General features: G+C 38.8%; 1 protein-coding gene across 1 annotated transcript in view; it reads left to right on the forward strand.

Moving 5' to 3' along the window:
* The window catches only part of LOC126088416 (solute carrier family 12 member 4), a 233,094-nt gene that overhangs the window by 113,390 nt on the left and 94,385 nt on the right, over positions 1-25,319 (forward strand). Inside the window, exons 10-12 of the mRNA XM_049906556.1 lie at positions 11,567-11,820; positions 16,507-16,626; positions 22,576-22,769. Of these exons, the coding sequence (XP_049762513.1) occupies positions 11,567-11,820; positions 16,507-16,626; positions 22,576-22,769 (568 nt within the window). The remainder of the gene's footprint in view (positions 1-11,566; positions 11,821-16,506; positions 16,627-22,575; positions 22,770-25,319) is intronic.

Raw genomic sequence — 25,319 nt, forward strand, 5'->3', positions numbered from 1 at the left:
AGGTATGCGAAAAAAGGTCAGGTTTAGCAAGGAAGAAAGTCCTCTTCCATCAAGACAATGTGCACCCGCACACATGTGCCATCGCCATGGCAAAATTACACGAACTAAGGTATGAATTGTTGCCACATCCGCCTTATTCACCTGATATGGGTCCATTAGATGTCCATCTCTTCCCAAAACTGAAACCTTTTCTTGGTGGACGAAGATATTGCAGGCCTGGAGGAAACTTATTTTCGAGATGGGATCAAGGCACTGGAACATCGTTGGACCAAGTGCATTAATCTACAAGGAGACTACACTGAAAAATATAAAAAAAATCAGTGATGTAAGTACTTTTTTTCTATTCCATGCCGAGAACTTTTCAAACTATCCTCGTATTTTTGTATAGGGACAGCAATGAAATTTATGGTCTTGGTTGTCAAATATTTATCTGTTTTCTTCCTAGTATGACCTGATTTCCAAGTTTCTGGTCATGATGAGACCTGAAGACACTGCCATTTTTCTGAACATATAGCAGATTTTGCTTCTGTAGTGACATGAAATGTGACAATATTTTACTTCATTTCATAATTGAAACCTCCTGGCCTCATTGGTAGCGTAGAACCAGCTGCTGATAACACCACCTTTTGTTCCCGTCATACCGTCACAGCAAGCATCAACACCATTGCTATATGAAACAATTAAGTATGCCACTGGCACCTATCAAGACTTTTACTGTCTTCTGCAGAAAAGGTCTTTGATGCAGCATCGTGGAGCTTATCCTCCCGACATCTTTGGCCTGCATGGCATGCTTCAGCAGCAGGTCACTCTTATGTTTGTGGCGGACAAACAACAGTTAGCTGTGGCAGTCCCACACTGATTTAAATGTAAAAAACCAAATCCTTAGGAAGAAAAGAATTAAACAGATTAAGTAATAGTCCATTAGAACAAATTGCAGTCTAATTAGACATTGCCTGTGATTGCACCACGGCAGGAGTATGAATACTTGTGTCAGCAGTTTTTTTGACACTACACAACCTTTTGAAGTTCTTCAAAGTAAATCTTCACATGAGCTCAGTTGCCAGAGCTTCATCTGTAAATCTAAGACAACCCCTATTTTAATCTGTTACACAACGTAAAAGTTGATGATGTGAGCAATAGTAGTTATAATCTGTGAATATAAGACAACCCTGTCTTTTTTGAAGGACAAATTTGGGAAAAAACTTTATCTTATAATCAGGTAAATATGTTAATTGGAAACAAAAACTTCTGGAAATGGATACCTTCTGGTACTCCGGAGAGTTACTGAATGACCCAAGCACTGCAAGTTTGACTGTCTGGAAAGTACTGGAACATGAACCACACTCTGTGCATGCCTGTGCCATCAGTTCACTCACAGAAGGCACAATGTACGGTTCAACACAGTACAGAGACTGCAATGCGTTATGGAAATCGATATTCCATGTCCAAGCCAAATTTTGATGGCAGGGGAATAAAGAAGTTCTAATAATCATTGTCTAGAAAATAGAAAAGTATCACAAAGACATTGCAAATAAGCCCACTGGAGAACATTAGAATACAACCAAGAGCTAAGACAAGTGAGGTTGAGATGGTCCACAGCAGCCCTTAAATATATGACTTGCCTGGCACTGGCTGATGTATCAGTCTGTGCCATACTTAGCAACCTTATGGATGTATTCATAATTATATAGACTCACCCATTGTTGTGTCCCCCCATTGAATCAGCGCATAGTTCTGGAATTATCTTGACCAGTAGGGTGTGGCTCCTGATGTTACTGTTGGTAGAGGAGTCACTACTGGGTTGGCACTGGAGATGCAGGAAGTAACAGTGGGTCAGATTCACAGCTTGCTCGGCTGTGGGTCTGTATCAGACCTGCCATGGACTGAAGGTCCTGTATGCCCATCCAGGACCAGGCCTATAGCAGAAATGAAGACAGTGGGTGGAGAACCGGGAATACCAGGTGTCCATTGCTTGGGATGTTATCTTTTAGCCAGACCCTTCATCTGTTTTTGCTGGTTCTTGGCATGGGCAAAGTGGGCTGCCTCTTCCGGTATGGCAGATCAGGTAGTGGAGCTAGCCCCAAATGACACAAATGGAGCTGGGTCCAGTGCTAATAAGGGATGCCTCTATGTGTGAGCACCAGGGCCAGCTAGTGGCCATGCTGGGCAGAGGTGGAGCCGTATACCCTGCCAGGAGTATGTCTGAAGATGTGTGCCCAGACAGGATGCACACCTTAAAAGGTGCACTGGTATCGGCTGCAATAAATCTAGCAAGGAATGATGAGGGTGCCCATGCAAAAGTTCCACTGGGCGTCAATCTGAATGTTGTTGCTCACTATGAGGTTAAAAGGGAGATCCAGAACAGAAACAATAGGAGCGGATGTCAAGATTTTTTCCACATTCTCACAAAATGTTGTGCTATGCGATTAGATGCAGTGTGCAACAGAGTTGTGGTAACATGATCAGTTCCATTCCAGTCGCAAAACCACTGAAAACCTGCAGAAGTAAACAGCATACCATATCTTTACCATGGATTTGCAGGTCTCCTTCAGTACAAAAAAATTGTTGCAAAGGCATTACTGGTATTTACTGTAGCAGTCTGTTGCAGTTTTATTTTGTATGGAAAATGAGAACACACATCCATCAGAATCTATCATACGACTCCATGGAATGGGCTCACAAAATTGGCATGCACCTGATTCCACAGCTGGGTAGACATTGGTGGTGACTGGTAGGTTTAATGTGGTGGTGGTTGCTGTGGCTGACAAACATGACATTTTTCAGCCACTTGTGCAATATCCTCATCTACTTGCTGCCAATGCACACACCACTGGGCGAGGTTCTTCATTCTGGAAATGTACCAGTGAGACTGATGCAGGAGTTGCAATATCATATTTACCTGAGTAAAAGATGATGTATTTTCCAAAAATCATCAGTCGAAAACCACAAGGTCGGGAAACTGTGAACTAGCCATTTCAATAGTTTATTGCTCTGTTTAAAATCTGACAATGTTGTGATACACAAGAGGCACAGCATTCAGTTCTATCATCCTTTCAACTCTGTTGTATTGAACATGATTGCAAAAAAGGTTCTCATACAGATATGGATACTATGAACAAACGTTTGTAGTGCTTTTTAAGTAAATGTAATATTAAAAGACGAAAATGTTGTCCCTCAAAAAATATTTCTTGATTCAGAACACAGGTTAATATTTTATTTGGTTATGAGAGACTGTAATGACTTACTAAGTGAGTTGCAAGTGAGAAATTAGATCCCTGTTAGGTTCATAAGTTATAGTACCGGGTAAAAATGTTCCCACCTTTTAATCAGCTTTAGAATAAGATGGTGGAATTTGTATGAAGCAAGAAAGAAAATTAATGCAGATTATGTGAAATAAATCATATCAAACTGACTGCAATTGTTATCCAAGAATAAATTATAGCGGCAAGTCCCATCATGGAGATAGTACCAACAGATGTCACTAGATTGCGTGATGAGTGAATGTGTGAGAACTGGACTGAATCATGATTGCAATCTTTTGTTTAACTGTGAGTTGGCATTTTTACATATGACCTGTGCCGTGGAAGATATTGCTGTCTAAGCTTTACAGTTGCCTAAGCACAGCACTATGGAAAAGTTGGAGGGGGAACAATGACAGCAGCTTGGCAGAGGTCTAGGTTGAGTGTGGTAAGGTGAGTGGTGAGCAGGAAGCATATTTCATCATGCTGCCAACCACAGGAATCCATACTGAGTACTTTGGCTTTTTATGAAGGTTTACCACATTTAAACTGCAATTTGCCTGAATTCATTTGAATTGACTAAAATTGGACAGATACACAGCAGTAGGATAAATTTCTACAGGAAACAGATAAAGTCTGTACTTACATATTTCTTGTAGCAATGTTGTCAACATAGTGAACACCATGAAGTATGATGGAAATGAAAGAAGGTATGTTAGTGGCTGGTTCTATGCAGCCAGTGAGAGAACAGTGGGCCGACGATATGTTTGAAAGCAAGAAACATTGTAACATTCTCACATCAGCACACAGAAGTGATATCAGACATATATTCAGCAAAAAGCTGCTGTGATCTCAGGTCCCACAGTGACCACAACCTCAGAAATCACAACATATTTGGATGAAATATTCAAATATTTGTGACAGCAAAGATGTAAATTTCACAGCTGTGCTGTGAGGATGATAGTGATGGTTAAAAATAGTAATGCTGTAGATAACAGGCCTAGTAAGAAAAAAAGGTACTGACGATAAAAACCATTTCTTTTGTTTATTTTATTTCTCATTGTATTATCAAAGTTATACTTGGAGCAATTTGGGGTCATTGCTTCTGCTTAAGAAATACTGTTGACAGTCCATAGATTGCTAGGAAAGGATTCCATTTCTCTGCAGATGTCTCAGTGGACTGGCTACTGTCACAGTTTGGCTTAAATCGGGCATAATACATTACTTTGCCCATAAAAACGGGCAGATCTTTTATGTTATTGGTATTGAAATACTAGAAATGGCTACCGCATTGCTTGACATCTGATTAGTGCTTTCCAGTTGAAGGGTGTAACTTGTATACGTAATAAAAGGCTGAAAGAAGGAGAATTTTGACAGGTTACACTTTAACCTGGCCTTCAAAAGGACTGAAAATACTATATGCAAATTCAGTATGTGCTCCTTCTGAGTTTCTCCTGTAACTGCTATGTCACCTATATAAATGATGCAGTGTGAAATGTTGGTAACAGTTGGTTCTATAAATTTCTTTAAGATTGCTGGTGTGCTAGCAGTATCCAATAACAGACTGACTTTTGAAGACTTAGCTAAATGAATTTGAAAAGAAGCTTCCAAAAGATCATTCTTAGTTACTCTCACGCCAGTTTGGAAATTATTTGTCAGAGGCATGAGTCCAACTGAATGTTTACCATATTTTTAAAGTCCCCAGATAGCCATAATGCTCCAGATGGTTTGTGAACAATGACTGAAGGTGATACCCATCTGCTATAAGGAATCTGGGACAGCATATGTAACTTCTCTAAGTGATCCAATTCTACTTCATCCCACAAGGCTAAAGGTATTGGTTGGGCTTTGAAAAATATTGGCATTGGTACCTCCTTCAATGCATTGTGGCTGAGAAAAGTAGAAGTCTCTCCCATACTTGGAGAAAACAATGGAGTATCCAGCTGTGCACGTGGGACAGCATTATGAACTGTTTGCACCTAATATTAGATAGAAAACCCAAATGCTCTTTATGCATTGAGGTCAAAAATATTTCCCACTGAAGCTTCTGCTACTATAAAGAAGGGAAGCATTCTGCTTGCTTGCTTGTGTGTTAATGCCAGAACTACGGGACTTGGTATCGAAATTTCATGAAGTTCGCAGCTTAGTTGCTACTGATGTTAAGGATGGAGACCCCAATTGCAGACATAAGACTGTTTAATAATGGAGACTGAGGCCCCTGACAGAGCAAAGTGGTGTGGTGCCACCCTTGAGCGATGTTGTTTATTTGCATTGGCACACTCAACTATTGATAGCTTGGTTGGCTCTGACGAAACATCTACTGTATGACCCTCGTGAAAACATTGTAGATAAGACATCAGTTTAATATGGTGACTATGTGTAACATGTAAATAAAAACAGTCACGATAACTAGGCAATCTATGAAAATTTCGCTGAGACCCAGTTCAAAAGCTGCAACAGTGGAGCCTTTGACGCCAATCTCTCGAACACGTGCTGTTCCATTTCCATGTGGATTGTATTACATTTGTGCAGTTTCACCATCAAATGGACTAGGTCATGCTGCATTTGCTGACTGAGATGACAGTTTTTAGATATATTATGTGGTAAATACAGTCTGAGCTGCTTGACATATCTCAAAAACAATGGAAATACACAAAATTTTAGCAGAAGAAAGATCTGAATGTCTTAGGCCTTGAGTTCACTGTCCAACACTGATCTGATCACAATGTCACATATTAAGAATTCTGTGTATGATTTTACACAAGGACATGTAAACTTACATGTTCTACTCAGGCTCTACAGGTCCAGAATCTATGACGCATAACTCTCTTGAAGTTGCCACATGATGTTAGAGGAACTCTTTAAGTGAGTTGCCACCACATGCATTTTTGTTGCTGAGGCAGTACAGATGGTTCACACAAAGGGGCCAGTTTTTGTACAAGGTGAATTGCCTGGAAATTAAATGCTAAATGCTTTTGGTACACCTCTCAGTCTTCTTTAGCCTCATTAAATGGCTGGAGAGCTGGAATTTCTAGAAGAGATTGTAGACATGCCTCATCTGACATCTTCTGTTTGAATTTGTGCTGTTTATTGAGCCTTTGTTTCCAAAGCTTGAAAAACCCTGATTGTCCATCATAGTTGTAACACTCAGCCTGATATGTCCTATTTTGGCTTGTGGTGAACTGTACTTCCAAACTATCTGTGACACCACTGTTATAAGTCTTCTTCTTCAGCAACACAGGTTTTATTGAGCCCCAACTAAATCATAGAATACTGGTATAGAGATCGTAACTTTTCATGAACTAAACAGGAGCAATGATTTCTGCAGATGGATACCTCTTGGCCACTAAAATACTATGGAGACTTAATAAATAACATAACAATGAAATAACACTGTGACTATATCTGACTGGGAAACATTTGAATGTGAACAACTTTCTTGGTTCAAGCACATGCCACCAGTTCATTCACAGAAGGCACAACATGTGGTCAAACAGAAGCACGGAGACATTCATTCATTCATTTATTTTTATTATACACTCTACCTCCCTCTTTATGATATATGTATATGGACATACCGAATGAACAAGCACAGAAAAAATTGTAAGATGCATCCTTGGAAAATTGTTTGCAGGTCCTACACAAATTCATCTACTTTTACTTTCTAAGTAAAACAGTGCATTTAGATTTTTCTTATAAAATATATAATGTATCTAAAAACAAAGATGTTGTAACTTACCAAACGAAAGCATTGGTACGTTGTTAGAGACAATAAACACACAAACACACACACAAATTTCAAGCTTTCGCAACCCAAGGTTGCTTGATCAGGAAAGAGGGAAGGAGAGGGAAAGACGAAAGGATGTGGGTTTTAAGGGGGAGGGTAAGGAGTCATTCCAATCCCGGGAGTGTGTGCGTGCGAGTGTATACCTGTCCTTTTTTCCCCCTAAGGTAAGTCTTTCTGCTCCCAGGATTGGAATGACTCCTTACCCTCTCCCTTAAAACCCACATCCTTTCGTCTTTCACTCTCCTTAACTCTTTCCTGATGAAGCAACCTTGGGTTGCGAAAGCTTGAAATTTGTGTGTGTGTTTATTGTCTCTATCAACATACCAATGCTTTCGTTTGGTAAGTTACAGCATCTTTGTTTTTAGATATATTTTTCCCACGTGGAATGTTTCCCTCTATTATATTCATAAAATATATAATGTCATTGATGAACTTTGTAAACTGCTGAACACTTAGCACTGAAACAAAACAGTTTATTGGGCCAAGTAAGTGAGATCAGCAATCAGTGCTGCTAGTTAGGGAAACTGTATTGACTATCATATGGTAACTGTTCCCTAAGAGAGTGCATTAAGTAACTAATCCCATCCAGGGCTAGACTTGAATGGTGAACTGTAGAGGAGGGGCATGTTGCTGACAGAGTTGTGTTATAATTGATTCAAGAAGAACTTATTGAATGGAGAAAACTGTTGCATGCCTTCTTCTTCAGCAACACATTTTATTAAATGCCAGTTAAGTATAAACAGTTTCGAGAAAATAATAGATCCTGTCTCTTTTTGAGCTGAAAAAAGCAATGTCTTCTATAGGTGAATACCCCAGGCTAATTAAAGCACCCTTACTTAATAACTCAAACATTAGTGTCAGAAAACACCATAACTTTGTCAGTATGGGAGCATTGTAATATGAACCACTCTCATTGGATGCACATGCTGATTGTGCTCTCATGTTAGGCACAAAATGCACTAGAGCAAAGAATGGAGAGTGAACCATATTAGGAAAAAAATATCATGTTCAAGCCAAATGTTGACAGCTGTGAATAACAGGGTCCAAATCAATGTCCAGGAAATAGCCAAGTGTAATGAGGTCATCATAAATAAGTCCACTGGAGAACATGTAGTGCACATCAGTGAGTTGAGAGGGTCTAAAATAGTACTTAAATCAGTTGCTGTTGTTTACCCCAATGTCCTGGTGCCAGCAGATGATTCACTCTGCACTGCATCTAATGAGTCTGCCAGATGTATGTGTGGTTATATCAATCAATCCATTAATGCATCTGGTAGAATTACCATACCTTGCACATATCCTAGGTACGATAGTCCTGAGTAATCTACATATATATCTCTATGGATACTCTGCAAATCACATTTAAGATCCTGGCAGAGGGTTCATCAAACCACCATCACAATTCTCTATTATTCCAATCTCGTATAGCACGCGGAAAGAACGAACACCTATATCTTTCTGTACGAGCACTGATTTCCCTTATTTTATCATGGTGATTGTTTCTCCATTTGTAGGTCGGTCTCGACAAAATATTTTCGTATTCGGAGGAGAAAGTTGGTGATTGGAATTTTGTGAGAGATTCCATCACAGTGAAAAATACCTTTCTTTTAATGATGCCCAGCCCAAATCTTGTATCATTTCAGTGACACACTCTCCCAGATTTCGCAGTTATACAAAATGTGCTGCCCTTCTTTGAAAGTCATAATATTTGTACATTGCTACATTCAGATATTAAATTAAAAAGTTTACCATAAATATATGTACTTAAATGCCTAATTTGATTCTAAGATCATTGCAGCTGAGTATCTTAAAAAGAAAAACAGTTTGTTAGGCTTATTTACACATATAACATTACTGCATTGAAGCTGTGCGAAAGTTATGTGTTAGAAAACATTTTTGTTGTGAGAGTTAGCTAATAATAATTACATCAGTTAGTTATGCTATAAAATTACTGAATTGAAGTAATTGATTGCCAGTAAATATTTTAGCCCTCTTAAACTGCAATTCATGAGTAGATAACTTTTTTAAAAAATGTGTGTTCCTGAATATCGGTCACCTTTGTGTAGCAAAGTGAGCTACTTTAAGTCTTTATGAAAATTATTCTTATCCTTCATAATGATTCCATAAACTTAGCTATTCCATAAATGGAGGTGTCCATTTGAAAGAGGCACATTTGATTGAGGAATGAATATACTGAGAGAAGCAAACAGAGTTCTCTGAACAGGCTTCTGCAAGATGTTCCGGAATTTACACTATACAAATATTTTATATTATTTACCTTTGGACCTGATAATTGTAAGATAAATTTCCCCAAAAATGATACTTATGACATGGAACGAAAGTGAAGAAAGTATGCCAGCTTTTTTAATTTCATCTATGTCTATTAATATACACATTTAAACAAAGTTTTGTTAATGAATTTCAGCAGTTCTGTAGTATACTCATCCCAATGCAATTTACTGTCAAGTTTTAACTCCATGAAATTAACAATGATAACATCTATTTTTGTATGTCATCACATTTTATACATGTAAGAGTGGAAAGCCTTTGCAAGCTCTGAACTACATATTTTGCCATCTGTTAGCTGCCTTTTGACTGGTATGCTGCTGCTGCTTCGTATCTTGAACTCATCTTTATCCATACCCGTTGTACTCATCATTTTCTAGGAGTAAAGGCAGCAATGTACTGTATGGAGAGGCATTGAGTCATAGCATGCGCATAAAAAAGCCTACAAAACTTGCTACCTTGTGGGTGAATCAGTTTTCGAGCTGGAGTAAACATGCACACACATCAGCACAGCTACATTGTGCAGACTGCATACACAGTGCTGGAACTGCAGTTCTGTGGGTTGATTAGGATGAGGGACTAGGTTGGGTGGAGTAGGAGAGGGGAGAAAGGAAGCAGAGTTTTGGGAAAGTGTGGTAGTACAGAGGGAGGCAGCAGTTACACAGGATAGGAATATAGGAGGGAGAGGCAGTAGGCATATGGGATAGGAATTGGACACTTAGACACTGGCATTGGTGAGTTTGTGCTACGTATGATGGTGATGATGCTGATGACATGGAGTTGTGGATTGGGAGTGGGTGACAGAAAAGTTGAAGGGGAGGCTGCAAGGAAGCAGCTGTGGTTGTAAGCAGAGTGAAGTTTGGGTACTGTGGCAGGATGGAGATGGCTGTGAGGCAGGGGGCTTTGGAATTTGTGACAAGGAGGATTAGAGAAACAAAGGATTTGTTGCAAGGACAGCTCCTATATAGCTATTTCAACAAAGATGATATTGGGGGAAGTGATCCAGATGGCAGGGGTTGCGAAGCAGCCATGAAATCAAGCATGTTTTGCTCAGTAGCATGTTCCACCATGTTTTGGTCAACTCTGCTCTTGCCCACGGTTTGACAGCGAAAGAAGCCATGTCATGCCCTGCTGTAATTTATGCACAGTGTTCTACATGGGCTTGACCACAAACCAGCTGTGCACTCAAATGAGTGGCCACTGCCAGTCTGTGGCCAAGAGAAATGTTGATCACCCAGTCACAGAACACACAATACATTGCTGAGCACAACATGCCTGACTTCAGTGGCTGGTTTACATTCATTGCCATCCAGATCCTTCCCACAACACCAGCTGTTTTCAGGCCTGTTTATGTACCTGTCAACGACGAAATACCTCTACTACTTGCTGAGAGGTTAGCTTTACTCCTAAATTATTTATATTTTGCCAGAACTTTGTGTTACCATATTTTCCATAATGTCTTCCAATGTATTCTAGTCTTGGGGCAGCCCCTATTACTTTTTCCTGTACTGCTCCCTATGGGATTAGGTGACTTCTCTTGGATGCAATAGCGTATGTCCCATTAAACTGCCCCTTCTTTGGGTAAGGATCTTCCATAGATTTTTCTTTAATAACTCATAATTTCATACTGTACCTATCTGCTAAGTATGATAGTACCACATTTCATCTTCATTTTATTCTTCTTCAGATTTCTGATGGTCCATGTTTTTATTCCACACAGTGCCAAGCTCCAGTGGTACATGTCCAGGAACTGAAGTTATTTGTAATTATAAACGTGAAAGATATGCATATATGTTAAACACCAAGTACTAGAAGGATTGACAAATTCATAATTGTTGTAAAATGTATTACTGGTCTCATATTTTACCTAAATGGTGTCATTATTAATTAACTCATTACACATGCTTTTTAGTCATTATACATGTTTATAGTATTACATTTATTCCTATGCCCTTACATTATGTAAAGGTAGAAGAAATCTTTTGTCAGTGTAAGTGTCTGTATCTGTATTATGCTTGATACTGGCATTAATGTAGATTATACATTATCATTAACTATGAAATGAAATTAGCAATTGGCACCCTAATTTTCTGGGCTTTAGTGTTTGCAAATATTCACAATGAACTGTCAACTCTCTCTCTCTCTCTCTCTCTCTCTCTCTCTCTCTCTCTCTCTCTCCCTCTCTCTCCCTCTCTCACTGCCTCTCACTGTGTGTGATTCTTATTAACCATTCTGCTTTTCTTGGTGTTTTCAGGCAATCGCAAAAGATGGAATCATCCCTTTCCTAGCACCTTTTGCTGTGTCATCTAGTCGTGGTGAACCTACACGAGCACTAGTTCTGACGGTGCTCATCTGCCAGTGTGGTATTTTATTGGGAAATGTTGATTATCTTGCACCTCTGCTCTCTATGTTTTTCCTAATGTGCTATGGATTTGTCAACCTTGCTTGTGCGCTACAAACACTTCTTCGCACACCTAACTGGAGACCGAGGTTTAAGTACTATCACTGGTTAGTAACAAACTATTTTTCCTTAAAGGCTCAGTTATGCTACGTTTCACAGATTATACGGGTATGTTATTAGACTTTTAAAAGTGTGATTTACTTGGTAACTTAAGCAATACATTTCACAGAAGATGAAATCATGTAGTTTAATGTTGCCTTAAAAATTGTTTTCTGGTGTAATATGTTCACATTCACTTTCAGGCAAATTGGTTACAAATTTTTATAGTGGTTTTGTAATACACTGATCAGCCAGAATGTAACCATTACCCACTTAAAACTCAGCTTTGTTTCCTCTGAATCACACAAAACAGCTAAAGTTTGTCATTAAATGGAATAATCCCAGAAATAGATGACACCAGCTCTCCATTCACTGATCAAAAACTTGCAGATTGAGAAATGATTATTAGGTTCTCTGTTATGATTTCACACAAGGATGAAGCCTAATAACAAAGAAATCTTGAAATTAGTAAGTCATCTCAAATACACTGTATACTCCTCAAACTACTGTAGTGTAAATCTGGACTTGTGGTATGCACAATTTCCATGCTGGGAAATGATTTGTCGATTGGAAAAGACATAAGCCACAAATGGTGCTGGATTGCAGTGGGGTAAAGTGTGTGAATAGATGAAAAATAAATTGGTCTTTGCAGAAATCAGACTTTTTGTAATAAGTTAAAGAATTTAGTCCTAAAGACTGGCTGGTGCTCAGCACTTGCCACTGCCTTATGTTTTAAGTAGAGTAGAAGCTTGATCCTCTGACCTTCGATTAACTGACTCCTTGAATTATCTAACCATGTGTCCAATCATTGACCTGCATTCTGCGCAGAACAGCATGCCAGTGTCTGCGATCGATTTTACTCCTGCCACTAATTAGAAGCACTTGAGTGTAGGCTTCACTGGTGGAAAAATCGTCACAATATTAGGCAAGTTGCTTTTCATGTTAAAAACTTTCTGCTGATGATAACGCATATAGGCAGGTTGTTGAAAAAATTTAAAAAACAATGTCAGAAAATAAACTGGTAGCTGATGAATTATACAACATTGACAAGACTGGGATAAACTAAAATTCTACCTCAAAGAGTGAAATAGCTACAGGCACAAGACTAGCATAGAACAGCCTGACCATTGCAACATGCAGCAACGTAAGTGGTGATCATAAATTCATGTTTGTTATCATCAAATCTAAGAAACCAAGAGCCTTAAGAAACATAAACATGTCAGCACTTACCATTCATTACAAAGCTCAAAAAAGTGCTTGGACGAATTGTAATCTCTTTACATAACTGTTTTTGATGCATTTGTTCTGGCTGTTAGAAAATTCTTGAAATCCAAAACCTGCAACCCTGTGCAACTGTACTGCTAGATAACGCCCCAAGCCATTGTTCTGAGTCTGAAGTTAAACAAGGTTATATAAAAACTATGCTTTTGCCCCGCATGTGGAAATGTAATTTTCTTACGTAATTTTTATTTAATACATCATTTTGAGCTCTGTAAATTACTTGTTTCCTTCTCCTATGATTGTCCAACCTTGTTAGCATTCTGACCACCCCCTGGTATCAGAAATGATGGTTAATTGAGGTTCCATTGTACCATATAGAAGGTTGTTATGCAGCAAAGGAGTGGGATCATAGTTTGATTTGAGGATAAAATTTTGCAGTGGATTCAGTGACACAATTGGTGGCAGTGCTGATCTTGGATATAACTGGAAATGGGATGTGGATGTCAGGCAAGATATGATGCCTTTCAGCCAAACTATGCCACGTAGAGTTTGGTATAGATTCTGTTACTCTGATATGCTTTGTTGCTTTTACCATAACTAATTCACCTAATAAATAAATCCTGCAGTATTCTACCATAGAACTGCAGAGCATTAGGAACTTCTTGTCAATTAGAGAACAGATGAAATATTATAAAAAGGGCACATTGCTACTCACCGTATGGACAAGATTCTGAGTCACAGACAGGCACAACAAAAAGTCTGCCAAATATGAACTTTCAGCCAAAACACTTTCTTCTAAAGTAGACAACGCACACACACATTCACAACTCCCACACACATAACCACTGTTTCTTGCAATCTAGGCCAAAAATATCATTGTTATTACTTTACAGATTAACATAGGGTATCATATGATACTGTTGTTTCTCTTTAGGAGAATGTACACTGAATCACCAAAGAAACTGGTATAGGCATGCGTATTCAAACATAGATATATGTAAACAGGCAGAATGTGGCGCCTCAGTTGGCAATGCCTACTTAAGACAAGTGCCTGGCACAATTGTTCCTGCTGCTACAATGGCAGGTTTTCAAGATTTAAGTGCAGTTTGAAAATGGTGTTATAGTCGGCGCACAAGCGATTGTACACAGCATCTCCAAAGTACTGATGAAGTGGGGATTTTTCCGTATGACCACTTCACGAGTGTACTGTGAATATCAGAAATCCGGTAAAACATCATATCTCTGACATCACTGCCACCAGAAAAAGATCCTGCAAGAACAGAATGAGCAATGACTGAAGAGAATCGTTCAGCGTGACAGAGGTGCAACACTTCTGAAAGTTGCTGCAGATTTCAATGCAGGGCCATCAACAAGTGTCAGCGTGCAAACCTTTCAAAGAAACATCATCAATATGGGTTTTTGGAGCCAAAGCCCATTTGTATACCCTTGATGACTGCATGACACAAAGCTTTACACCTTGCCTGGTCCCGTCAACACTGACATTGGACTGTTAATGACTGGAAACAAGTCACCTGGTCAGACGAGTCTCATTTCAAGTTGTATTGAGCAAATGGACATGTGCGGGTATGGAGACAAATTCATGAATCCATAGACCCTGCATGTCGTCAGTGCACTGTTCCAGGCTGGCGAAGGCTCTTTAATGGTGTGTAGCTTGTACAGTTGGGGTGATATGGGACCCCTGGTATGTCTAGATATGACTCCGACAGGCGACATGTACATAAGCATCCTGTCTTGTCCCTTCATACGTTTATGTCCATTGTGCGTTCTGACTGACTTGAGCAATTCCAGCAGGACAAGATGACACCCCACACATCCAGAATTGCTACAGAGTGGCTCAAAGAACACCCTTCTGAGTTTAAATGCTTCTGCTAGCCACTAAACTCCACAGACATGAACATTATTGAGCATATTTGGGGTGCATTGCAATGTGCTGTTCAGAAGAGATCTCCACCCCCTCGTAATCTCGCAGGTTTATGGACAGCCCTGCAGGATTCATGGTGTCAGTTCCCTCCAGCACTACTTCAGATTTTAGTCGAGTCCATGCCACATCGTATTGCATGCTCACGGGGTCCTACATGATATTAGGCAGGTGTACCAGTTTCTTTGGTTCTTCTTTGTATATTTTATGAGTACATCATCTGTAGTGAAACACTTAAGTCAGATACATGAATACAATATCATGGAGCTACACCTTAAAAGTTATAGTGATTTACATAAATTAAGCTTAAGTGAGGTACAAAAATGTACAATATCATGGAGTCACAACTTAGAATTTACAGTGATTATATAAATGAAGCTTCTGGTGAGAAAAAAATTTGTTAAAAAATCATCTCATTGAAGGACCCACTGTAAGTTACATACAATATATTCACAGTACAAAGTACTGTGTTATGTCTGTGAAAACCCAACTGATACATAATTTATACAAGGTCTGTTCAAAAAATTCCAGAACATTCATAATTTCGTGCCAGTGGTGTGTTGGTGCAAAATGTGGTTGGTATCTGTCCATGCCTGTGTTTATTGTGTAACTGCCACACGTTTCATTGTTGTATGTCTATTAGTTATTGTTTAGTGCTGTATTGAGTAGAATGTTGTGGTGCACAGTTTGTGAATTTCGATATGACAGAGTTAGAGGAGCAATGCTTCTGCATTAAATTTTTTTGTGAAATTCAAGAACACCTTAACAGAGACACATCAAATGATGCAGGAAGCCTATGGTGATGAGTGCTTAAGCCTTACTCAGTGTTACAAATGGTCCACATGGTTTTAAAATGGCCTGATGGAAGTTAAAGATGACCCTCATTCAGCACACGCTTCAACATGTACTGACAATGTTCATATCAGGATCATCAATGAAATCATGTGCACCAGTCAAAGTCTCACTGCCGAGAGATTTCAGAGGAATGCAACGTTTCAGTTGGATCATGTCATGAAGTCCTGGCACAGCATCTTGGAATGCACTGTGTTGCCGCCAAGTCCGTCCCACGGCTCATTAGTCAGACCAGAAAGAGCTTCGCTTCACAACCTTTGAAGAGCTTTTCAATTGTGGAAATGAGAACAAGGTGGATCCTGTGGACTTTTCTTTTATTTCTGAGGTTGAAACCGCTTTTGAAATGATGAAAATTTACAGCGATAGAAGAGATAAATGAAAATTAGCAGATGGCACTTTGTACATTTCAGCAAGGGGCATACCAAGACTGCTTCTGGAGGTAGAAATGACATTACAAGTGATGTATCAATTGTGGAGGAGAGTATTTTGAAGGAAATCGTACACAATAGAGAGAAATTAGGTCACATGTGTCAGATGTGTTCAGTGTACAACTACAAATGCGTTAGGATGGAGACAAATTATGGTACTGCAAGCTGCTGTGATAACTAGAGAAGTAGCTATAGAATTGTGGATAATATGTTTCACACTTCCCTTCTGATTCGTGATATTTATTTTTTACCAGGTCTCTGTCATTTCTTGGACTGTCACTCTGCATAGCAGTCATGTTTATGACAAGCTGGTATTATGCACTAGTGGCAATGGGAATGGCTGGATGCATATACAAGTACATTGAGTACAGAGGGTAAGTAACTTTAGTCTTTAGAATCACCACCATAAAAATAGTTTTCTCCATAGAAATATACTTTAATTGACAAGTTCATCAAAATTCTGTGCCACCTTAACCTCTTATGATCTGTTTCATCCCTTTCTAGTTAAATGCTGTATATTTAGAAGTCATTTATGCTGCTATACTCCCAATACAATTTTTGCTTTATAATTATAATTTTATGTGTAAATATTTTACACATTTTTTGAAAGGGCTGCATCAAATGTATCTAGGCTTTGCCCAAAATTGCAATTCAACTACCCATGTTGTGAAAGATGCATTCATGCTTTACACCAGGGTGACAGAAGTCGCAGAACAGCAATACACACACATACATATGGTGGTAGTATTATGTACACAATGTGTAAAAGGACGGTGCAATGTCAGAGCTGTCATTTGTACTCAGATGATTCAAGTGAAAAGGTTTTTGACGTCATTATTGCCACGTGATGGGAATTAACAGACTTCAAATTCTGTATACTAGTTGGAGCTAGACACATGGGACATTCCATTTTGGAAATCGTTAGAGCATTCAATAATTGAGGTCCATAATGTCAAGAGAATGCCAAATTTCAAGCATTATCTCTCACATGGACAGTGCAGTGGTCGACAGCCTTCACTTGATGAAAGCAGTAGCGTTTACATACAGTACTGTGATGAAATTTGGTATTAGTGGGCTGTGGCAGTAAAAGACTGACTTGAGTGTCTTTGGTAACAGCACAACATTACCTGGAACATCTCTCCTGGACTTATTGGTTGAACCGTAGATGACTGGAAAACCATGGACTTGTCATATGAGACCTGATTTGAGTTGGTAAGAACTGATGGTAGGGTCTGAATGTGGTGCAGACCCCATGAAGCTGTGGAACCAGGTTGTCAACAAATCACTGTGTAAGCTAGTTGTGGCTCCATAATGGTTTGGGCTGTGTTTACATGGAATGGAGTGGGTCCTCTGGTCCAACTGAACTGATCATAGATTGTAAATGGTTGTGTTTGGCTACTTGGAGACCATTTGCAGCAATTCATGGACTTCATATCCCCAAAGAACAATGGAATTTTTGTGAATGTCAGTGCCTCATGTCACTGGGCCACAACTGTTCACGACTAGTTCGAAGAACATTCTGAACAATTCGAGCCCCTAACATGAATCTCATCAAACCTTTAAGTTACTTGTTAAAGAGGTCAGGTTGTGCACAAAGTCCTGCACGAGCAACACTTTCACAATTATGGACAGCTACAGAGGCATTATAGCTCAGTAGTTTTGCAGGAGATTTGCAACGACTTTTTGAGTCCATGCCACATCAGGTTGCTGCAGTATCCCGTCAAAAGGAGGTACAACATTATATTAGGAGGTATCCACCAGAGTTCTGTCATCTCAATGTATTTCCATCTTTCATTCATGTATTCTTCATCTTTGTACCCTATCCCCTTTCTTAATGTTATAAGTATTTGTCATACCAGTGAAGAAGTAGTGTAAAAAATTGAAAGGTGCATCCTTGGAAAATTGCTCACAGGTTCTGCACAAATGCATCTACTTTTAATTTCAGAGTAATACAGTTCATCCAGATTTCTACTCAAAAAAATACAGTCATTAATAAACCTTGAATATTGCTGAACATTAACTATGAAACAGAACAATTTATCGTGTCAGGTAAGGGAGATATGAATGATCAGAGTGGTCCTAGTGAGAACAACAGTGTTGACTATCATATGGCAACTGTTTTCTAAGAGAGAGCGCAAAATAACTAATCGCATCTCAGGGTCAGAACTGTATGGTGAAATGTTGAGATGTGGGATTTTGTTGACAAAGTTGTGACACAGTTGGTACATGAAGAACTTATTGAGTGGAGAAAACTGTCACATGCCTGCTTCCTCAACTATACAAGTTTTATTTAACACCAGCCAAGTACAAATAATTCACAGAAAATACTATTCCTGACTCTTCTTGAAACAAACAAAAGCAAGTACATCTAGAAGTGAATACCTCTTTGCAGTTAAAGCTGTCAGGTCGTATACTAAGTAACTCAAATGTTAATGCTGGAGAACACTAACTGTTTCATCAGGATGGGAAGCACCATAGGGTGAACCACTCATTCAAGCTAACACTGCACACTCATCTACAGCATCCAGTTGAACTGAGAAAAGAGATCACACAACATTTGGTAAACAGACATGTCTGTGTTCAGGCCAAATGTCGCAACTGGGAGTAATATAGTCCATATTAATGTCCAGAAAACAACAAAGTATTGGCAGCTCATTGTAAATAAGACCACTGAAGACTGTGTGGTACACATCTACAAGTTGAAACAAGTGAGGCTGATAAACATTCCACGGCAGCCATTAAATATGATGCTGTTGTTTACCTGTGTGGCTGGGTACCTGCAAGAGTATCACTCTGCACCTCTCCTAGTGACCTCACCTGATGTGTGCATAATTGTATTGATTGATCCACTGATGCATCTGGCAGGATTACAAGAAAAGACAACTTCCTATGAAACCATGGACGTGGTAAAAATACTGCTCCTTTTGATTGTGAAATGTTTTGTAGGCCATTTTGCCATTTTTAAATGTAAGCAAATTATAGTCCAGCAGATAGCTGGGTCTTCATAAAGAAAACAGCAACAGAAAAACATGTAGTGGTCGGCTGTGGCTGCCACTCAGTTCCAAGTATGCATAACTTTTTCCCGCATGTAGCGAGCATTTCAGTTCATCTTATGAATGTTTTTCTGATTACTGAACAGATAAGTCCTACCATAAAACATGCATCCACACAAATTGCCGTGAACGGTTGGTGCAGACAGGCTTGTAACTGACAGAGCTTTCTTGCATGTCACCTGGCCTCTTCATGTCTGTGGTGTTCTTCTTCGAACAAGAGGACAGTGGTGAACATAGTGTTCCTCGACACTATGTGGTCCAGGGTGCTTTCTCCCCATGTTTGTACATTTATATCAGTCATCTTCATGATGTGTTTTGGCTGGTTCTTGAAGCCCCTAAGAGGGGGCTCCATAAGTTCTACTGCCAGAGTAGAGTTCAACATAAAGGATTTGGCAGGGAAGCATGGTGTCTACATCTACATCTACATTTATACTCTGCAATCCACCCAATGGTGTGTGGCGGAATGCACTTTACGTGCCACTGTCATTACCTCCCTTTCCTGTTCCACTCGCGTATGGTTCGCGGGAAGAATGACTGCCGGAAAGCCTCCGTGCTCGCTCGAATCTCTCTAATTTCACATTCGTGATCTCCTCGGGAGGTATAAGTAGGGGGGAAGCAATATATTTGATACCTCATCCAGAAACGCACCCTCTCGAAACCTGGACAGCAAGCTACACTGCGATGCAGAGCGCCTCTCTTGAAGAGTCTGCCACTTGAGTTTGGTGTACATCTCTGTAATGCTATCATGCTTACCAAATAACCCTTTGACGAAACACGCCGCTCTTCTTTGGATCTTCTCTATCTCCTCTGTCAATCCAACCTGGTACGGATCCCACACTAATGAGCAATACTCGAGTATAGGCCGAACAAGTGTTTTGTAAGCCACCTCCTTTGTTGATGGACTACATTTTTAAGGACTCTCCCAATGAATCTCAACCTGGCACCCGCCTTACCAACAATTAATTTTATATGATCATTCCATTTCAAATTGTTCTGTACGCATACTCCCAGATATTTTACCGAAGTAACTGCTACCAGTGTTTGTTCTGCTATCATATAATCATACAATAAAGGGTCCTTCTTTCTATGTATTCGCAATACATTACATTTGTCTACGTTAAGGGTCAGTTGCCACTCCCTGCACCAAGTGCCTATCCACTGCAGATCTTTCTGCATTTTGCTGCAATTTTCTAATGCTGCAACTTCTCTGTATACTCATGTGGTGAATGTGGCATAACCAATTTTTCTTTCTTTCTCTTTTTTTGTGTATTTTTTAAAGCTAAGGGAAGTATTGACCAAAAAATCAAAGAAGAACCTTGAGAATTTTGAATAAAGAATGGAAGTAATGGGTCATATCATGAATTGTGATGACCACTCTAGCATTGTACCCTGAAGCTAGTTCCTCATGGTGCAAATCACTTTGAAGATTAATCATGGACAGATGTGCTACAAGCATTCTACCATGAACATCTTGACTAAAGCTGGATGACATTGTGCACAGTTGATTCTAAGACGGTGGAAACCCAACACCTATAGTGGGAAAAAACTGGCAACTACTGCACTAGTGCAAGTCAAAATTATTCCTCCCGGGGTCAACAGTGAACAGAGACTGAGAGGGCATCTCTCAGCAGTTGTGCAACCTCAAATGTCACACAACTGTGTCCTTCTGCTGAGAACAAAAGGTTCCTGCAGTCATCTTAACTGGGTTTTCTGCCGAGGGGTGATGTGGCCCATCCATGCCTGGGTTGGAGGTCTTGGGAAGAGAGGTGGGATTGATACTAACTCACTGATTATAGGAAGGGTTGCTCTCCCTGTGTAGATGTTGCCTTGCCTTGTATTTGAAACTAATGGTCACTGAAACTTCTGGAGATTTAAGTCATCATGTGTATTTAAATGATTGGTGATTGCAAAAATTGGGTCACCCCATCCATTTGATAATTCTGTACTTTAGCAAGCTTTTGGTGGCTTCAGTTGGCTAGGGAAAATTATTTTTAATGCTGAAATAATTAAATTAATTAGTCAGCTTCTTAATTGATTGATGTACAGACCCATGTCTCCTATCATTTAACCTGTAATTGCATAAGCAATCCAAAATGTGATTGGGGATGTGGTTGTGTTATTATTTTACTCTCTCTCTCTTTGTAATGGGACTGAACTGGACAGCTGCTACACCACATGATATAAACATCTTCAGAAAGGGGTGGAATCTGGACATCTTGAAGAATTGAAAATTCGTACACATCAAACTAAAAATCCATCAAAAGTAGTTAATGAGCAAACTGGGGCAACCAATCAGTGGTTCTTCAGTATATTTGATGACTTGCTGATTGCTTAGATTAACATTTGTTTGCTCTAGATCTCTATCAAAGCTCACCCACGTTTTCCAAACATACATCCAAATGAGATTTCTATTCTTTTTACCTTCCTCTTTTTGCCCCTCACCCAATCTCTCATTAATTTTCTGTGATGGTAGCTCCATGTTTTAGAGATGTTTTATTGCTGCCCCCTTACTCTCTGCTTAAGTTTGCTATTTATTAATTGTGCTTAAATAGTGATTTTTACAATTTGTTATGCTATTTGCCTGTTTCATCATTCAATTTTTGATAGAATGTCACTGTTACTGATACTTGTGCACATATACAGTGCCTTTTAGTCTTTACTCTTCTTATTCAGTGGCTAGTGCCTACGGCTTATCTGCTTTCCCATATTTTTGCACAATTTAATACAAAAGTTCTTGCCAAACATACACTGTCATTTCCATGTAATTCTGACAATGACACATTTTTACTCTACTCTACTTTGTCGTTATCCTTCTTCACTGATGTTTCATATGTCATGCCTTGAGTACTCAGTTACATTCGAGAATGTTTCATATTCACATAACCCCATACTGCCTGTTTGAAGTTCTTCTCCTGGTGTGCTATGGTTTTTTCATGCTCTCTTTATTGTATATTCTTGTTTGTCTTATAATTGCCATCACTGTGCTACCCTTGAATTTTGTAACCTTTCCCAGATATTCTGAAGTTCAGTGTATTCAAAACATGTCAACAAAGCAGCTGCCTTACATATAGTTACTATTAAATATTTATCCAACATCTGTATCACCAATATTCAACATTCTAAATTTCATAAAATGAGCACATACGTCTTGCTTGACTATGTGTCACACCTTGATATTAATTTGCACTTTAAAGTTACATCAGTGTCAATTTTCCATTGACTGAATTACTTGTGTGAAGTGATTATTCAAAATATATCTTTGTTTTCCAGAGCGGAGAAAGAGTGGGGTGATGGAATTCGTGGTCTAGCACTGTCAGCAGCACGTTACAGTCTCCTACGGCTTGAAGAAGGGCCACCTCATACTAAGAACTGGCGACCACAAATTCTTATCCTGTCTAAGCTCACTGAAGACCTCGTTCCAAAATATCGAAAATTATTTGCATTTGCAGCACAACTCAAAGCAGGTGAATTTGTCATTATGCACATCCTAAGACCTTGTAATGAGGATTATCCAATTAAAGTGGTTCAAATCCTGAAAAGATTTTGTAATTATTTATTATTTAAAAGTAGATCTCATAATTATAAAGTAATTTAGCCTGCTGCTAGGTTATTGCTAGATTTTTCATACAGTAAGCCATATAATGCTTTTGGTCACTATCTCTCGCACATCTAGATTCTTTGAAAGATGGGTTTTATGAATACATTTCTTACAATTACTACAAACAGAAAATATTTGGAGAAAAATAAGCTTTTACTACTTACTTTCTATGACATACCCCTCACATAGTTTCAAAATCCCTATGTGTTAAAAAGAAAGAGTATAATGGTAAGAAATTTGAGCTTCACTCAGTTTGTGCATGTCATCTATAAAACATTGACTACTGACTAGTGGTCCCATGTTAAAAAGAATACTGATGGGCATGGCATTATGCCTTCATGTAAGTGGTGCATTAACAGGTTTCACTTATTATATCAGTGGAGAATCCCCACATTTCCATTCTAGGCTGTGCTGTTTGTTCTTTGGCTTAAAAACGATAGTGATACAGGATACAAGCAGATGACATCATCATAATAGTAGAAGACTCAGAAGGAAGTGTTGTTTGTTCCCTAGAGAATAGACGCTCATGTTGCAGATAGTTGGTCAGATTTACATATAGTCCCATTCTTGTTTTCTCAAATAACATAATTTATATTATTATTATGTTGTATGCTTTAAAATTCTGGTCAAAAATTTATATGACTTGTAAAACAACGTTTTTTTCCCCACTTTAACATTTGTGTAACTTAGAATTATGTGTGCCTAAATATGGAATGAACAACATTAACCAAGACTCTTCTAAATAAAAAAATAGTGGAAATTACAAAACTCAGTTGACATTCTGTAAATATTGTCATGAAGATGCAGTAACACCAGGTGTAAAGAAGCAGTGAGACTGGGAAGATTGCAGAATACAAGCATTGTGTAAAATTGTGTCAACACCCTGTTTTCTGGCTTCAGCTCTTTCCTTTTACTAATTAGTGTAACATCTGTGGAAGGGATCTAAGTTACTGATATGCCTGTGCTTGCCCAGGTTGTGTATTGACAGTAATTGCAAATCTATCTGGAGTATATACAGCCACACTACCTTTAGCCATAATAGAGTTCATGAGGAAGCAGTGTGCCAGGAAATAAACAAAATGTAGATCTGTTGTATGTCGACAATCCAAAATATAACCTTGTATTTGTCTAAGGAGAATAAATGAATAAATAAATTGTTGGCAAACTTCCTGTAATGCAAAGTAATGGAAAGTGAAACACTTGCAAGCAGCCAGGACAGCTAACCATGAAAACTTGTAATATGGTTCAAAGAGTCAACTTTCACAGGGAATGTTTACATGCGGTGAAAATCAGTGAAAGCCTCTAATTCATATTATATATTTCCATCACTGAAGCTTGGAAAAGTTTCTCTTATACTTTGGTTCAGTGTCATATGCCAGTATTGCAGACTACATACAGTGAAAACCAGAGAAACTGAAACAAGGCAGAGATTCTGCAATACTTTGGTTCAACATCATATGTCAGCATGCAAGGACTGTTCAGTTGAACAGTGTATGAAACCGTTTATGGTAACCATGTTCACTCAGTGACATAGGCATTATTTACACCAGTGGTTTCCTTATTCCAAGGAAATAATGCTTCACTGACCTGACTTGGCTTCTATGAGGTTGGTATGGTTATTTTGAGAATGGATAACTTGTTTTCCAACACTTCCTTATTCATTAGATTTAAACATACAGCAATAAGATTCAAATAGATGTAGGTTGCAGTATTTGTGCAGTGGTGAAGAGACTCATATGGGATAGAGCTGCTTTGAATCAGCCTTTTATGCAGTATTCAGCATGCACGACAAATATATAACAATACATGCCTCATCTGCCAATATCTTGTAAAATGAAAGTACTGACAGTAAGCTACAGTTTACCACTTTCAGATGCCTTCTGTTCTGTTTATGGTTTTCCATAATAATGACAAAAATCTAAAATTAAGTTTGGGTGGTTTCCCTGAGTAAGCATTGAGTTAAAATACGCACATCTGTTGTGTTAGAGAGAAAATTTGTTTTGCTTTAGCAGTATGAAGGAATTCTCTAAGGAGTAAAAAACAACTGGCTAAATTGTGTCATGATACTAAATTATTTTTTTTAGAAAATGAGTACTTTAATCATAGTTTTGAAGGAATGTAATACTGATTACGTAAGTTACCAATAATTACATTTTTTCACAAAAGCTAGTATTAATGGGTGAAATATTGTGGTGGGGGTTACAGGATCTGGAACTACACTGAGGTGACAGAAGACATGGGATAGTGATATGCACTTATACAGATGGCAGAAGTATTGCATACGCAAAGTATAAAAGGGAAGTGCATTGGCAGAGTTGTCATTTGTACTCAGGTGATTCATGTGAAAAGGTGTCCGAAGTGATTATGGCTTCACAATGGGAATTAACAGACTGTGAATGTGGAGTGGTAGTTGGAG

The sequence above is a fragment of the Schistocerca cancellata genome, chromosome 6 (genome assembly GCF_023864275.1).
Source record: "Schistocerca cancellata isolate TAMUIC-IGC-003103 chromosome 6, iqSchCanc2.1, whole genome shotgun sequence".
NCBI lineage: Eukaryota > Metazoa > Arthropoda > Insecta > Orthoptera > Acrididae > Schistocerca > Schistocerca cancellata.